The sequence below is a fragment of the Dermacentor andersoni genome, chromosome 5, assembly GCF_023375885.2.
Source record: "Dermacentor andersoni chromosome 5, qqDerAnde1_hic_scaffold, whole genome shotgun sequence".
Classification (NCBI taxonomy): Eukaryota; Metazoa; Arthropoda; class Arachnida; order Ixodida; family Ixodidae; genus Dermacentor; species Dermacentor andersoni.
Genome location: NC_092818.1, coordinates 94,806,442 through 94,824,587, shown reverse-complemented (window position 1 = coordinate 94,824,587; position 18,146 = coordinate 94,806,442). Strand labels below are relative to the sequence as shown.

The 18,146-nt window shown below is 46.1% G+C and overlaps 1 protein-coding gene across 2 annotated transcripts in view; it reads left to right on the top strand.

The window, feature by feature from the left end:
• The window catches only part of LOC126530895 (uncharacterized), a 42,920-nt gene that overhangs the window by 18,372 nt on the left and 6,402 nt on the right, over window positions 1–18,146 (top strand). For both annotated transcript variants that reach the window (XM_055070855.1, XM_055070854.1), the window contains 6 exons: window positions 2,582–2,832; window positions 4,462–4,587; window positions 8,040–8,147; window positions 10,384–10,545; window positions 11,676–12,016; window positions 14,328–14,466. In XM_055070855.1, coding sequence (XP_054926830.1) covers window positions 2,582–2,832; window positions 4,462–4,587; window positions 8,040–8,147; window positions 10,384–10,545; window positions 11,676–12,016; window positions 14,328–14,466 — 1,127 coding nt within the window. The remainder of the gene's footprint in view (window positions 1–2,581; window positions 2,833–4,461; window positions 4,588–8,039; window positions 8,148–10,383; window positions 10,546–11,675; window positions 12,017–14,327; window positions 14,467–18,146) is intronic.

Below are 18,146 nucleotides of genomic sequence, written 5' to 3'. Positions count from 1 at the left end.
CATAACAAAGAAAGCAAAGAAGGCAGCAAGTGATGTAGTCATACACATGTGAAGCCCGAAGCGATGGTGTTGATTATGGCCTTACGAAATTGTGCTTGGTCTTCAATTGCAATCAACTCGGCGGGAAGGTGGTTCCATTCTTGACACGTCCTAAGAAGAAAAGACTCGTGACAAGCTCTAGTGTGACACTGCAAAACTCCAACTTTGTGATGATGATCAATGCGAGGAGAAATGTAGGTTGGGGATGAAATAAGATTATCGCGCAGATATGAATTATGGAAGTATATATTATGAAACAAAGCCAGGCGAGAGCATTTGCGACGAGCAGAAAGTGGTGGAAGTTGGAGGATGTTTTTCATAGAAGTTACGCTAGCCGTGCGGTTATAATTGCTTAGGATGAAACGCGAGGCATTATTTTGAACACGTTCGAGAGAATGGATTAGTGTCTCAGCATATGGGTCCGAAATTGACGAAGCGTATTCCATTTTACTCCTAATTAGCGTCTTGTATAAAATTAACTTTAATGATGGCGGAGCGGAAGAGAAGTTTCGGCGGATATAACCTAACATGCGATTACTTTTATTGATAACGCTGTCGATGTGTAAGGACCAGGAAAGAGTAGAGGTTAAATGGACACCTAGGTATTTGTAGGATTTAACTGCTTCCATGGCAGTATTACTAAGGTAATAGGTCGGAAGAGGAAGTTCACGGCGGGTTACACGCATGGTTTTGCACTTAGATGGGTTTAGTTTCATTAACCACAAGTCGCACCAGTTACAGACAGCGTTAATGTCGTTTTGCAGAATGTTAGCATCATCGGCGTCAGAAGTTTCACGAAGAATAACGCAATCGACGGCAAAGAGATAAATGTTAGAAGAAATTTCATTGGGTAAGTCGTTAATATAAATCAAAAAAAGGAGAGGGCCTAACACTGAACCTTGAGGAACGCCAGATTCAACAGGGCTAGATGTAGAGAACTGGTTATTAAATGCAACGAACTGGGATCGATTAAGAAGAAAGTGCTCTAGCCATGCAAACAGATTAGGGTCAAGATTTAGTTTACTAAGCTTAAAAATGAGTAGTTTGTGACATACCTTGTCGAAAGCCTTTTCAAAGTCGAAGAAAACACAGTCTGCGCATGAACCTTTATCAAGAATAAGATGAAGATCGTGAGTGAACGAAAGCAGTTGTGTTTCACAGGACAAATGTTTGCGGAAACCGTGCTGTGCACGTGTGAAGAATGAGTTATCATCCAAGTGCTTAACTAAATGAGAAAACAAGATATGTTCGAGTACTTTACAAGGAATGCTAGTGAGGGAAATGGGGCGGTAGTTATGAGGTGAGCATTTGTTGCCGGACTTGTGAAGTGGAACCACCTTCCCAGTTTTCCAGTCTGCAGGGAGCTGATGGGTCTCCAAAGATTGCTGGAATATTTTTGAAAGTAATAAAGATGAGTAAACAGAAGTGTTTTTCAAAAACTTTGCGGTAACCAGGTCTGGACCAGGGCTTGACGACATCTTTAGATTTTTAATTACATTTTCTACACCAAGTGGCTCGATCCTAATAAAATCCATGGCCGGGTAACTGCAGCTATTTAGGGTGGGAAACACAGGATCAGGACATACAACGAAATTACTGCAGAATATGGAGTTTAGGGTTCGGGGACATTCAGCGTCGGGTATTTTTGATCCACTAGAATCAGCTAAGGTTATTGTATCATCTTTGGAAGGGTTTATAATGCGCCAAAACTTTTTCGTTGCTGTCGGGCGGAGGTTTATTTCCGTGTATCACGCAATTTATATTATTCCTGACTCAGTAACTCTCCGATGTCGTGCTCACAGTTAGAATGAATCAGCGCAAACGTAAATAATATTCAGCTCAGTGCCGCTGTGCCCCCAAGAGAACGTCAGCAAGCTGGCCATCCGGCAGACCTGGAAAAGAAAGTGGGTTTAACAAGGACCAAAATTTAAGAACCCAGGTCAGTATTTCGTGCGAAAAATTGCTATTGACCTGTTGCTGCTCAGTCAATGTACCAGACCAAAGAGAGCAGCCTCGCTAAGCTGCACTGCCTATGAGCCAAAGTGGCACTTGAGGCCAACTCACACGCAGTGCGGTCGGGATAGCGTTAAAACCAGTCAGAATATAGCCCGTTCAGCGTAGCGGACAGTTGCATTTGAAAGTACTCTTCGATTCTTCCGTAACTCAAGACTGCTAGAAATCTTGTGTTGCGGAGAGTACGAAGGTATTAAGGAGCTAAGGCACCCACTAAGGCAGCCCTTTCTCGAATTGTGATGGAGGCCGCATGCTTACATGGTTTCAGTCCGGAACCATGGCGGCCATTCCAGGCTCTCAGTCAAACACTTTCGTGGACACGTTCCTTTTCGTGCGAAAAATGCCCAACGAGACTGCCTCGTTAGAGCGACGTGCAGTCAGTTCGCTTAGCCAATCGGCGCACACTTGGAGTGACATTCCCCGAACGTGATTCGTGGAGAATGAGGGCGCCCTTGTCTATCTGTGTCTGTGTGTTATTCGTTAGCATGCCGAACGCTGATCCCTGTGTTCCCCCTCGTACGTGGCGCAGTGCTGGCGATCGCGCTGCCGATCGCGCTGGCGCTGCTGGTGATGATGCTGTGCTGCCTGGTGTGCCTGTGCCGCCGTTGGAAGCGGCGGGCGCAGCGCGCCAAGGGACCCTTCCGGCTGGGCGCCGTCAGCCCGCTCGGGGGCACGCTTGACAAGAAGGCCATGATCACCGACACCTCGAGCGAGAGCAGCGGAGAGCATGCGCTCAAGCACTCCTACGCCTTCGACGGCTTCATGGTTGGACCAGGACCCGTACGTTACCCAGCCGTCTATGCGCTGCCGCCGCCGCACCGGCGCACTACCTAGTTTTCTCACTGTATCTGACGCTTCTTTGGTTTGTGCGTTGCAATACATTACGATATTGTTATTTAGTTTCCTTTTAATGTCCACGTAAGACTGTGAAGTGCATACCGATCCTAAAGGTAACTGTAATTTCTACAAACAGAGGCGCATCCATTGGTCCTTGCAATACAAGAAGATGAAAGACGACTGTGCGGCCCGTTCAATCAACATCTGTGTAGCAGCGTTGGAACACAAGCCCGGAATAGCATCTGTATACCGGCCTTCTGTCCATGTTTACCAAACCGGCTAGTGTAGCCGGAAAACGAAGTCCCAGTTCCAAGTACCTGTGCATTAGTAAACCAAGTACACTTCTATGCACAGTGCATTGGTATCAGTATCTATTCAAATATGGGTTTCTAAAGTTACTATTCTGTCAGGGCAGTCACGTCTAATAAAGGTGAACAGTGATCAGTGTGTGGTCGCCTGATGAATTTGATGTGACATGCGTATTAGTGACAGCAGGAAGATTGTCGAAGGAACTACTTCAATGCCGCAGGCTCTTTCTTTATCCAAAGCGAGGTGAAACCAAAAGTTATGAAAGCGTGCATAATGACTATCTGAACCTATAGTCGTTCATTTGTGCGACATGCAAGTGTTCCTGGAACTTGCGTTAAGAAACAACAACAATGGCAATATCTACACAGAACTCCCAAACGTACATCAGCCTGGCTGGCTCTTGAGCAGAATGATGCGGTATTGTCAATGACAACTAAGGTTCGAAAAGTGTACCTGTGGAGGGTACGATGACTGCGTACGACCCTAGGGCTTCCTGCCGCAATTATTTGCAATACACACTACTTTGTCGATGGTGTAGAGAGCTGCTAACTGATGACTGCATTCATCATGCTTGCAGCTTAATAATACACATCATAATTAATCGAGTGCTTCATCCACAAATGTGCTTCGACAGGCCTATTAATGTCTACAGTACCGTTATAATTTAATTGTCCTTAGTGTCCCCGTATGGAATGCTGACGTAGTATCATTACGCGTAATAACTAAATTGGCTTGATTTAAATTTAGGCCTTGTTACTCTTGTTAAAATGCATTGCTGCGGCTGAGGTAACCAGTCACGGGTAGGTTTAACGTCCTCGTGATGGCAAACTTTGAAAAATGCCCAATGACAAAAATTGGCATCGTATATTATTGAGGTAACTAATGCTAAACTATTGAGCTCCTGATTGAGAAAGCATACTTCCAGTCATTTATTACAATAAAACAACCCTGTTTTAAGCAGGAACTTGCTGCTAGGTTTGAGAGGAATCATCATGCAACGCACCAGTTTCTATGTTACTTCAGGGAAACGACGGCAAGCTATGCAACTCCTCAACTCCTATTTCAAATCAGCGCTTAATGGGTAACTAGTTCCCATAGATTGTTTTGCCGTCACGAGCACGTGCACGTTGCCGTCTCCGTGACCGCTTGCCTATACTCATTCCCGAAATCTCCTTAACCGTGCTCACTAGGCCCTCACCTTTTCGCTTCTGCCATTTTTTCTCTCCCCCCCTTTTTTTTACCCCCTTCCCGAACCACCCGTAGGACCACACCATGCAATCAAAGAAGTCCAGCCGGAAGAGCGACATGAGCCTAAACCGCAGCCTCTCGACCGGCTTCAGCGTGCCGCACGTCGTCATTCCGCGAGCTAGACATAGTCCTCCAAAACAGGTAAACCACAACTCGCCCAAAGGTCCCATGGTCATGTGGTGACGAGCGTCCTAACCAGCGCAATCACAGCAGCCAATAACCTTATTCCAGCGCATAGACTAAAAACGCGGGCTCGCAACTTGTACAGCCGCCTTCCCTTCCTACCCCACATTGTGCGAAATGCCACGTGACCTCCCAACTCCTCGCCCGACCCCCCAGAAGGCCTCTTCTCCGTGAAAAAAAAAAAAAGGCGAGGACTTTGCGCGGGCCACTTCCATCCTCGTGTAGGAGAGGATTCTTCCCAATGCTCAGGCTGTGTGCGGCGGTACAGGTTTCCGGCCAGGCCTCTCCCCCCGTCTCCAGGGGCTGGGACGATTTCAGGTAATATGAAATCAGGATGGCGCGAAGTGTCCCTTGCCCACTTTCCCGGATTCCCCGCCCTGGACAGACTGTCTTCGTCCTGCGTGTGACATCGCCCCTTCCTGGTGTCGACGCCGCGCGTATGAGGTCGAGCGAGAGAGAGAGAAAAACTCTGCGTCGTTGCCGAAATGGCGCGTGTGCCGTGTGTCTTGCTGTGCGTCGTCTGTCGCGATCCTGGACACTTCTCGTGAAAAAAAAAATACACACACATACGAAATGTAGAGACTGACCGAGTGCGATGAGCGCCGACAGACAGCAAACCATTGCCTGCAGCGAGGCACGAATCACCGAACGACAGCTGGATTGTTTGTTGAGAATTTTTCATCACTGCAGGCGCCTTTGTTTGTTTGTGCTTCTATTAATGCTATTCTTTATACGAGTATCTGCGCGTACTGTGTTAGCCACACCTCTTTGGATCGCAGGGTTTATTCGTTTTTCTTTTCTATTTTTTCTTCTAATTGTTATTACTCTGTAAGATATCTTAAGATCGAATAAAGAAACACCCAAATTTCTGGGGTGTCAAGAACTTTGGTTCCATTAATCGGGCATGAGTACTGGATAGACTTTTTTGAATATCTGTGTTCGGGAAAGGTGTGACTGACACTGTACGCTTTCCCTTTTTTTTTTTTTTTGAATGACTGAAAACGATTGATGATACGTGCCATTGTACCTCAAAGTTGCCTTTTCCCCCTTTCACCTCTTCTAGTTTTCCTTCCAACGCTCTTTCTTAAACCAGTCTTTCCGTATTTTCTTTTTGGAATTTCGAAAGGAAACAAAAGAACCCGTCGTGTTGTCAGTTTCAAAGCAAATGTACGCACGTCATAGCAGTAGTTCACATATTAGTGAAAAATAAACTCGTCTTTCCTGACCAAACTAAATTTTCTGCGACCATCGCCAAGGTGGTTTAGGACCGTTACCAATTTGAAGCTATGACACAAGTGTTTACGACCTTGTTTCCAGGGAGCAGTGCTTACCACGCAATAAATCAACCACAGTGATACTAAACATACGATGAAGGCAAGTTATGAAGAGTGAATTGATATGCTTGTATAGATGTCTATTAACAGTTTGTGTTTGTTTTTCTGCAATGTTTATATTATTGTTGTGAAAATAAAAGGAGACAATGCCTAATCCTCCCTTCTTTGGTGTCAGTGGTGGCGAGTGCTTCTTTATGCATGTGGGGGGGTTGCAAGGGCTGGGTTAACATTGGATTTTTTTTTTCACTAATTGAGTTTTGTTGTGGTTGTAACGCCAAAGGTGGACAAGAAAGAGTTGTCATTTCTTCGTGCAGAGTGGCATTGCGGTCTTGTTATAGTGTCAACCTTCTTTAAGTCGAGAACGACCTTTCCCGTTATCTGATAGCATACAAGCTATCTCACCTACATCTCTACGTCTCTAGCGTGTTATGTCAAGTGTTTGGACGGAGCACCACGGGTTTTAATGTTCCATTTGCTTGTTACGAGCGTGACACGAAGCCATTACTTAAGTGTCGGTCGAGATGTGCGATAAATCGTCTGCCACTTCAGCCATTGAGTTGACAACTCTTACTGTTTTTTTTTTCCTTGCCGGATGCTTCTCGGGTGGGCCAACGGAGGTGTTAAGATGGCGGCGGGTTGCCCTTTTATTTCCTTAATGGCGGCTCCTTGGTTCGTAGGTCATGGCTGGATGCTCCGATATCTGTTGATCCGTTTTCTTTTTGACCAAAAGGAGGACTTGGTTTAGGGTTGCCGTTAAACAGTGGTCCGATGAAACTCAAGTGCCGAATGTGCCCTGCCTATCAAGTCATTCTGCTAACTGCAATAACTATAATCCTTGCGTGAGCTTTGCCAAAACGCATGGGCTACGCATACCGTTTGATGTATGATATATTGTGAACATTTAATTTTGTTGTTGTAATGATGTCTTTATGAGTCAAGGAAACACGACAGCAAATGTAACTAGTTCTAGGAATTGCGAACGCACTTCAAAGACTGTCGTACGAAAGACAAGTAACCTGAATTTTAACGTTTAGCAGCCTACCAGCCCGCCGGCACTTGCGATTTCTTTCGACCATGCCTGTGCAATACCAGCGTGTGAAATCTTTAAGTGACCAGTGCACAGTGAACCCCAAACTTTGGGTGGTCTGCGGCTCCTAACCCTCTACGTGGACCTGGTGTCCGGACCCTCTTCTTCCAACCATCTCTCACAAAAAAACATGCAAGCTGGTGAACTGTGAGTTAACCCTTTCCTTCCCATTTACACATTTACATAACTGAATAATTGTGTACCTTTTCTGAATAACAGGAAGATTTATTTTTTGTTTGTTTTTCTTACCCCAGATAACATTTGTTGACCCGGTACTGGAATGACTGCCTAATAGGAATAACGGCTTGTCTTTGAGTGCCCTTTAATAGCAAGATAATCCCCAAGTGTAAACTAAGCTCATATTATCGCCAATCACTAATAAGCTTTAGTGTATTGGCGCTTTTTTGCAATGTGGTACGTTACGAAGAAATGTAACACTCGAATGTTCCCCCATAGTGCGTACCTTCAAAGCTAATTAGAGTGCTAATCCTACGAAACTCAAATAAAAGCAATAAAGAATCAGAAAACAAACCAACAAGAAACTCTATGCCACCTAACGTGCAAGAATGTTATTCGCATTCCTTCTTTGCCACAGGATGGTCGAGCTCGCAGCTTCAAACTGCAGTGTTAACTAATCTCCTGGTTACCTGTAGCAGCCAGTATTCCTTAGTAAATTTCACCTTTCCGGGAATCTTAGAATGAAAAAGGATGGATTTTAACCGGCCACTCGGAGAGTTTTAAATCTTTGCCTAACCGTGCAGTAGTAGTGACTCTCCGGGCAATCCAATATACTACAACGTCTGATAATTTACTTGCGTCATATATATTGCCTGTGTAATTATTGATTAATGTTAATTGTTCTCTACTTGTGTTGATGTAACAACTTTTCCAAAAGCGCTAGTGCACAGACATTTCGAGCGTGAACAAAGAATATGCATTTCTAGTATAATAATTCGCGGAATCCCAGTGTAATATTTCGTGGATCGCAGGGAAAACCCCAGAGTTCCGGAGCCATCGACACACTCGGCCGAGACCAGGTGGACATGGGGAACATGCAGAGCAAGCTGCTTTACGTCCTGGATGGCTCGACTGGCAATGTGAGTTTCGTAGACCGTTAAATTATTAGAATTTCTACAGTGAATCTATTGTTTGCAGACTGCAAGCAAACTGCTTTACCTGGCCGTCCTTGAACTCGTCCTTTTAAGCATATAAAGTATGCAGGTTGTATGCACACAAACGTCGTTACAAGTGTTGTCTAAATTGCGATAGCAATTATACGGACATTGTAACCACTCTCGCGCTGTCAGCGTCGTGTCCCGGCCACTTGCTGCCCATTCCGGGCGGTGATAGCGAACACAAAACTGGTGTTCCACGTACGTCGCACACAGCATTCCTCCATCGAACACCATGCGATATTCTGTGACGCTGGTACGTCAACGCAGGGTAAAAAAAAAGAAAGCACTTTGCAGCACGGGCAGTGCTTTACGAGGTGCTGGTCACAGCACATTTGATGGTATGACCATATGTTGATGCACGGAATGTGTATATGTGTCAGCGTGTCTCTCGTCTCGTCGCATGGTGAGGCCGAAGATTGCGAGTTCACTTCGTAATGTCCACACTTCACAACGCCTGCTCGTCGCATAGCATTAACCGACAGAGGTAACGAGTAAGTAACCCCACTAGCATATCGTAGCAGCAGCTATCGCTTGACTTTGACGATCATCCTCAGATAGATTCTGCTCAATTTCTTTCATTTGCTGTTGTCCGTAGGCATTCAAATTGGATTTCTAAACGCCTATATATTTTAGTAGCGAAAAGTGTAGGTTTTCAAGTCGACAAACTGCCCAATGACGTTCGATAGAGCTTATAGTAAAATTTAATTTCAACAGAATTAGTATACATATTTATTTTATGCATGCTTTCTACATATTGACCATTAATTGTGAAATCAAGGGTGATGAGGCAGTTTTGAGCACAGTTTTTGTTAACTGGAATAGATGGAACTTCGCCTATTACTCAAGTTGCCTCCTAGACTGCAGGGTAAAAGCCACCTTCTGAGATTTCCATTTATCCCCGTCCGGCGTCAACGGGATGCACCTTCTACCAGAAAACTTTTTTGACTTTCTACCAGGGTCTTTTTGAACTGAACACCATATCCATGTTGTTACTCTCGCTGACGAGCCGTTGTCTATAGAACGATTTCATGGACCGTCCCAGTACACATCCTTAGCTTCAACCAGCCTATCATTACTCGCACCTGCCATGTCCCTGATTGCTACGACTGCAACTTCCCTTTCCGACGCACGGTTGCGTTCTCCTCTGCTTGGTTGCACCTGGAGCTTGGCCATCAAAGAAATAAAAAAAAGCCACGTCTTACGACCACGACATCGTGTCTCTTGTAGTGCGTTCAATGGCACACGGCGTTGGGTAATCAAGAAGTACGTGAAGCTTCAAGGCTAAAAGGCGCGCAATGTTAGACACGGAAGAGACGTGACATACACGCTCTTTGCGATACAAGGTCACGAATACGCGACGAGAGTGCGGCAAGTAGTACGTCTGGGAACGGGATCGGGGTCGCGAGGGTCAAATCACTTAGACATGATCTCTCTCAGGCTAGAGACGGTGAAATACCGCGCTTACTGCACGACTCCGGCTGGCGGGTAGCTTGGTGGGCTAACGCGGGGTGATCATATTGGCTTGTTCTGCATTTATTTAGCTATTCGTAGTCTGCACAACCAGTGAGCGCTTCTTGCTCAATTTTTCCGCTGCGTTCGCCTAACTTCTGTCTTCATTTGTATGTATATTTGCGATGTTATCTAATACAATCGGTGGGGAATTGGCGCCTGGATCAGTGTAGACTAATAAAGGCGGATGAGATAGCCTGAACTCTGTGGGGTGATATCGAGCCCTGTATTCATTTTACCGTTACGTTTAAATTTATTTGTTGGCTCTTATATTACCCTAGTTACTGATTCACTGGGTATCCTGTGCTTAATCATATATTGCACTTTATACAAACTTCTTTTTCCAGTGAACTTAGGATAATGGGAAGGTGTTCTTTATTGGTAAGAACAAATGCATACTGCCAGGGTCATTGAAGACAGGTTGACGAAGAATAAAACAGCTGGTTGAAGGTATTAAGGTTTTACGGTAAAACACCTATGTTCCAACATTTGACATGTCTTCCAATTCCAGCGCAATTAAGAGTAAAGAAAAGTCAGTCTAAACGGGGGAGCAATAATGTGTGTCGCTTATTCTATGGTGCTTCAACCGGTGTCCCCTATACCCGCACATGAGGCATTCACATATTTAACTGCTTTCTGCCACTTTCAGGTTCGGCAGCCAACGGACAGCAAGTCGGACGAAGGTCGCTTTGCTTCGCTTCCGGACACCAACACTTTCAACCGTTGGAAGAGCAGTCAAACCAAGGAGGAGTCCACGGGAGCCAGAAAGAAGGGGTCCAAAAAATCTAGTCCTGCCTCGAGCGAGAAAAAGGTAAGCTTCGTTTCTCCAATCAATCTTCTGAGGACTAATTGGGACTCATCGTGCAATCGTCTCGCCCCCACCCTCTCCCCCCGCAGTCGCGACACAAAATTCCTAACGCTTAGATTAAACGAATAAACCTATTCTAAGTATTTCCTCTGTGTTATTTCCAGTACACCATAGCGCATCTCTCGGCGACACCTTTTTCTGAATCCAAAGTTTGTCTGTTATCGTCCAGTTCACTGTTTCACGCTATACACCTCATAGATCTGCAGCAACGATGTATTACCACAAGCTTTCAGTGCTTCAGTACTTATCTGTCCACCCTTCTAATTCAAATTTGACTGAATTTAAATTTACTGTAAAAGAAACATGACTCTGCTCGATTTGTCTTGTAGCAAGTTTCTGTGAATTAGTGTTCGCAGAAAAGAAAAAAAAAAAGAGTATAGCCTTGCGTGTCAACACGAAGAACGTCATGCAATCCTGAATTATTTTGGATCTGGGTCAAGGAATATATACCAGTAAGTTTGTCACTATAAATGTGAGACTTGAAATTCGCTCGGAGGTTTTCCTTCGCATCATAACATGATAAAAGTGACAGGTTGAACCTACAGATCTTTTTTTGTATACACCGAATACTTTTCCTTCTTGATATTATCCATCACATTTACTGCTCAACCAATTACTAGCAATCAAAATGCTCTCTTCGAAAGAGCCGCGGAGCTTCGACAGCTTGAGATATCAGATGAGTATAATACGCGCACCGCCTTCCGAGCAAATTATAGCGCATGAAATGTTCTCGCTACGAAGAGCCGCACTTGAAATGGCTGGCGAGCACTGCTACAGCTGATTCGCGAGGCGACGATGCCATTTATTTGGAGGCGGGGATGGTAGCGCGCATTTCGGAACTACAAAGTTTCACGCGAATACGGAACGATGGAAATAAAAAGATACCTGAGAAGCCTTCGACTCACACGTTCCTCTCACATCCGGCGCACCTTTCTTTTTCTCAGAAGTTCATATGGGGAACCAATGCTGCGGGAATGATGAGCTCAACAACTATCTGTGAAACAGCCGTGCGATCGGACGAATACGTCCCCAGCCTTCGGCACGCGGTCACACTGCTCACTCTTTCTCGACAGGCGAGCCCACCGGCCACGGGGACGGCGCAGCGTCGCCCCGATGCCCCGGCGCCTCCCCCACCACCGCCCCCGGCGCCAATCACGCCTGGCACGTCCCGCTGGCTCGACAGTTCCAAGCGAGCCGCCGAGCGCCAGCACCTCGTGCACCAGAAGCAGCAGCAGCAGCAGCGGGGACACAGCGGCGACGATGCTCCCTCGCAGCCGTCCACTTTCTCTCGCGAAATGGACAAGTTCCGAAGCTCCGTGGCTGGACCGTCCGACGCTGGTCCACAACAGCCGCCGCAGCAGCAGCAACAGCAAGGCGAGGACGCCTATGGCACCAACACGTTCACCAAGAAGAGGTGCGTGGGTCCTCTGTTTTCTGACACCTTATAAACCTTAAAGTTCCACAGGAGATCAACCAAACTTTTGGACAACTGAAAAACCAAAAGCTACATGAACTTTCCTGTAGCGGGAAATCGAGCTATGAGAACATTGTTACGGGGAGATGTGAAAAAGGGTTTATCTACAATATTTACACAATGGAAGCGAAGGGCAGCACAACGAGAAAGATGGCGGGCTGGGCACAGCTCGTCCTCTTTCTCGTCTGCTATGCAACGTCTTAGTGGGCATGCGCCAACGTGCCTTCTGGAAGAAATTCTGGTGCGCGTCCAAAATTAAGAATAGGTATACACATTGGTTCTCCGCAACAGTCACAACAGTCGAAGCATATTGGCTTATCGTTATGCTTGCGCCACTGGTTTGGATCGCGGTATCCGGGATAAGACGATTGTGGGCGGGTAGGTCGAAAGAAATTAGTGACCGCAGGGCGACTTAATTACAGCAGCGATTGGATGAATGCCTGCGTTCGCCAGCTCTTCGCATACGACGGCTTGCATCAGCGATACTGCCGGTCGGGGCTCGTCGTAAGAACGGGCTGGGGAATAGGTGGAGATGCGGCCTCGATCGCACGTCGCACAAGACGCAGCAAGCTTTCGGTACCAGATGGCGGGACGTCCTCACACGTTGAGGTGACGGTAGGGTTAGGTTGCATTGCATTGCATTGGTCTTACGTGACGGACGGGCAAATTTCTGGTTGGGTAGGCATAGAAATATTTGCGCATTTAAAACACAGGCATTTATCTACCTATGATTGCAAGGAAGGGACACACAGGGGGACGGGGTTAAGACAATTTTGTGATGACATGTTTATCTCGCAACAAAGGTGTGGCGCGCCATTGGCTACGCCGATAACGACGTCGTTTCCCTCTCGCAGCGGAGCGCGCGCGCAGCAGTCTCTCTCCGACTTCGCAATAGGTTCAAAAATGTGTCCCTGTCTTTAATTAAATGAATTGTGTGGACCCAGTGTATCCCTTGGTAACTACAGTGCATAACAGAGTCATGAACACTATGATTAACGCATCACAAAACACGAATGCGTGACATAATTCAGAAAAACTTTGATGAATCCGCTGTATTAACACAATCAACCGCTCATTGTGCCCCTCCATGATGGCAATTATGCGAAGCATAGCGTGTGGCATTTCAAATAAACAACGTGATAAACGCAAGCCAAACGTGTGTGTGACCTCATTGACAAAACAAAGACGTAACCAATAATGGAGAACGAGTTTAATGAAACATAGGAATGAACCCAGTGGTAAACACCGGCGCCGCACATTTCAGCTTCACTGGTTCGCCATCTGTACGGGGTGCATGGGCGGAATTTTTTTCTTTTTTTTTTAAATTTGCAACGTCGTCAAATCTAAACTTATCGCTTCGCAACTTTAGCAAATTTTCTTTTTTCGTATGACGACGTCACAATTGTGTACATCATGCCAGGTCCGCCATTTCGTGTAACGAAGTTCAGCATCGAATTAAGATATCTTTATGATTGCCAGCCTTCGTAGTTGCGAAGCGCAATAATTTTTACGTGCAAGAAGCGTGCGGTGGCGTTTCTACAACTTCAAAAACTTATGTCTGTACTGCTTTAAATACTTGTTTGCGAGCTGCTTGACTCATCTTCTACCCTTCGCGAGAAGTCCTGTGGGTGTCTATGCCTGCACACGCCGACAGAAGTACACGAATCTCAGCTGAAAACCTGCACGAAAAATCGGGTCAATGACACGGTCAAGTACAATAACACGGAACCATTGCTCACAATCTTTGTTCACTTGGTCAGATACCCAAATTTTCTTTTAGGTGCTTTTCTATCAAAACAGACGGCTTTTCGTCAACTTTTGGTTACGTCAATGCGAAGCTTCATAGCATCACAATGAATCCATTGTTACAGTTGTGTTATTTTTATGTTATCTCTTGACTTTTTACTCAGACATTCAGTTTTCTAAGTGACGCCTATCGTCACACCTTTTATGTACTCTTCGTTCTTGCGCCTATGCCACCTAACTCTTGTTTAATTCCCAGTATAGTCCACGTGTATCTGGCTCAGGGGGGTAAAAAAGTCAATTTTCTTTACGTAATTCTTCCTCGGGTTTTCCGCCTTCATCTGCAGTCTTTTTGTATCTACTTCTACGTCCTCAGGTGTAAGGTATCAAACCCTGCAGACGCCATTTTGCTTAACCTCCCGATCTTTCCTCATTGTTTCGTCTTCTCTCGTGCGTGTGGCTGGTTGTGCTTCATTGGAGGCGCCCGATCTCTTTCTTGCGGCTGCAGCACCATCTCGGAGACGGGCCGATCGTACGACGAGACCACCATCCGGCCAGCAGTGAAAAGGTTGAGGCCGCCCGACGCGCCCGACGATGATGCCGTGCCCAGCACTTCGCGCGGCAGAGGCGGTGCCGATTTTGGCGAGGTGAGTGCTTGTGCGTGAGTTGTGTTCGATGTGACTCCGCCGTTTCAAGGAGCGGTGCTGAAATCGTTCTGACCTCTGAGGTCTGAACGCGAAGAAGGTGAACCGTGGGGCTCGGTTTTTGTTAGTCACAACCGTATTTGTTGCAATAAGACTTGTTTTATTACTGCTATTATTACTATTACTATGTCCCAACAACATATCCCAAGGCCAGGTCTACTACACATTTACAGATACCCAAGAAAGTGAAAAGCAGGAAACGCATGGCTTGGTAGTGCAGAAGGCGTAGGTTCGGTTCCCACCGACGGCAAATTGTCTTATCGTCCAATTTTATTTCCTTCTTTTTCTTATTATTTCTACATCGTGATTAAAACCTAAGTTAATATTCCATATTCTTTTGTTGCCTTCATTGCCTTTTGGCTTGCATATGATTATGCCTCAAATCTAAAATGCATGATTCTGGCGTGAATGAAACTACGGGCCGGTGCCGGACCACCGCGCAGGATGATTGTTGGTGACGCTGTGTATATATAGGTCTCTGCTCTGCGCGCAGGCTGCATGCCATCGTACTGGAGGGAAACAAATATTCTGGCCACCTACATCTGTGCATAATGCGCCGAAATTACAGTACGCGTTTTTACACCGTGTGCCTATGAGAACGGGGCCGCCGCTGTCTTGGATACCAATGGTCAGCTGGGTCTAAGCAACGCAACGCGTACGTGCGGGAAATGTCAAACATGATGCCCATAACCTCTTACACGCCGCCAAGCTAATGACGAACACGGCTGCAGCGCGGTCTATTCATTTGCTGCTACTGTAAAATACACCAGAAATACAGTCAGGGAAGTAAAATATGCAATTGATGATACATTGAAAATATAAAGGTAAACAGTAGAAAAAAGTCAGAGCAGGTAGATGTTTATTCGGGGTTTTACGTGCCAAAACCGCGATATGATTATGACGGACACCATAGAGTTGGGGTGGAAGGGTGGCGGGGGGGAGGGCTTCGGTATAATTTTGACCATCTAGGGTTCTTTAACGTGCACCCAATGCGTGGTACTTGGGCGCTTCTGCATTTCGCCCCCATAGAAAAGCGTCGGCCGTGTCAGAAGTTTGATCTATAGCACTCGGGCGCCATCGCGATGGGTCAGGAAAACCTGCTCGGACATTTCCACTCGGCAGCCTGAGTCAGGAAACTTTTGGACGTAGACAGCGAGGGAGTATACAAGTTTGCCTCATCCCCGGGAGAAAACGAGGAATATTCTGAAAATAAAATTAATTTTGCAGCTTTTGTTCACAATGCTTCAACACGGTTGTGAACCGTCGTATATCATTAGACGAAGATAACTATGAGATCGAAAATAACTTGTTCTTGGCTACATTGGTGTTTGCTGTAACACACAATTGCCGCTAAATGAACGCGTTCGAAAGTATAGGCATGAACGACGCATTCATGATGGCCTGGCTGACACGTTGAGGTGGTTATCAAATAGTGAAGTTTCCGTGTAAGATACCAGCAAACCATGATAGTTTTGTCGGTCCTTGTAGGTATAAGTGATATGCGCGCTTGTTTAAAACGCATCTCCATGATATTTTCACGTTGTAATGAGGATGCGGAACAATAAATATACTATGCCATCTCGAGTAGTCTGACAGGTTAGGGCATCCTGAAAACTACATTATGTGTTAGCTTGATTTCATCAAGATCCAGCTTCATCTATTGCTGCAGCACTCAAGTTGCCAATTAGCTTTTTGGAAAGTGGTACATCAACATTGTGGATGCATAAAAATCCATCCCACATTATGCGTTCACATAGAAAAGCGTTAGCGGAAGTTTCCGGCAAACCTGTAGGTCTACATTCCCAAATTGCGACACCTCAGTAGGTTTCGCGAGGACCATGCGCGCGTTTATTTTTCTGCACTCAGCACCCAGACTCGGCCGCTGCTAGCGCCAGCTGGAGCCCTCGCTGATTGCTAACTGATCGCTAACTGACTGAGTTAGCACATGTCAGCGCTAATGATGTTTCGGCATCCAATAACTTTTTCAACGCCATGTGATGGCGAATTCTTTGATTGGTAGCCAGTTCGTAGAAGCGGTTAATCCGCCCTGGCAAGCGGAGGCTCGATTTACGTTTCGCGCGACGTATGTGCTTGTTCACTCGACGCAACTTCTTTTCGTTGTGATAGTTACACCAGATGGACGAAATTAATTCGGAGCCTTCCTCTGAGGTCTCTGGTAGCCTGTTTGTTACCGTAAGATGATTTTTTTTTTTTCATGTCGTGCCTTCGCTTTACCTCTCCGCTATTTTTTTCTGTCTTTCATTTCCCCGGACCCTGCCACCAGTGCAGGGTAGCAAACCAGAATCGCTTACAGTTAACCTCCCTGCCTTTCCCAGTTCATTTCTATCTCTCTTTCTAAAATGTTAAACCCGATACGGTAACTTGATTTGCGATATGTGCTATCATATGTTACTGGATGTGTCCGTTCACGCAGTTTGCTTCATGTTGCTTCAGTAGGTCATGTGCACAGAATGCGCCGTCTGTTCACGTGGCCTAATCTTGAGACACGGCGCATGTTTCATCGATGAGGGCGCCGTGTGAAAATGTCTATATTGCGGTTAAACCGGTCAGTCATTGTTTGTTTCTCAATACCGTATTGGGCGTGCAGTGGCGTGCGTAAATTTCGAAAAATCCCACAAAGGTATTGCTTTACATGTGGCTGCTGTGTTAGCTGTGCCGGAAGATATGTGCGAAGAATAACGAAAACACAATAAAGACAGCTACTACGGAAAGAAATATTCGAAATTATGCTTCTATAACTCGTGCTGAGAAGGAGCAAACTGTGACATCACTCCAGATTGGCAATGTGTGCTGTTTACGTTTAAAGCGAAGGTTGCTTTGCGAATACCCGGTCTCGGGACTTTCCTGACCGTGGCTGCCGTCTGATGCTGCTGTCTGATCGAAAAGCTCACATAAAAAAAGAAAAAAAAAATAGAAATTACATGCCCGGTATCGAACCTCGGTCCCCCAGCACATCAGCCTGATGCACTAACCTTTAGGCCACAACCCCGCGCACTATCGTGCCCACGCCAACGAGCTTTTTTTAGATGATCGCCACGTGTGTCACATTGCGTAGCATGGCTGCACAAGTGCACATGCGCCAGTTTTCCTTGTGCCAAATACGCAGGAATGAAATGGGCAAACTCATAGCATTTCATTAATGACTTCGCGAAAGCTTCGCAGCACATAGATTCCAAGAGGTGCCTTGGGTCTGTATAATTTTCCTCTATTCGCAATTTAATTAGATATTGAAATTCAATTCCCCCATCACCGCTACAGCAACCGCGTAAGCACTAAACAAAATCAGCATCGAAAACGAATTTTGAAAACGTTCTTACAAGCGGGTTAAGCGTTTGACAATACGCTGATACGAGACAGTTCTAGATCGTTCCTGCGGCCAGCGCCGGCGTAACCGAGCGAACGAGCACAGCGAAAGATGAAAGAGGGAACGCGGAGCGCAGTGGGGGAGAAGGGTATCGCGAAAGCGTGACAAGGGAGGAGAGTATGGCGAAAGCATGAGAATAAAAGCGTAGTGATGTGACCTTGGCTGCGAGATGGCGCCAGAGTAGTGCGCGTCGTCTGGGTGGTCTGTCTGCGGTGGCTGCTGTGAATAGCGCCCACTC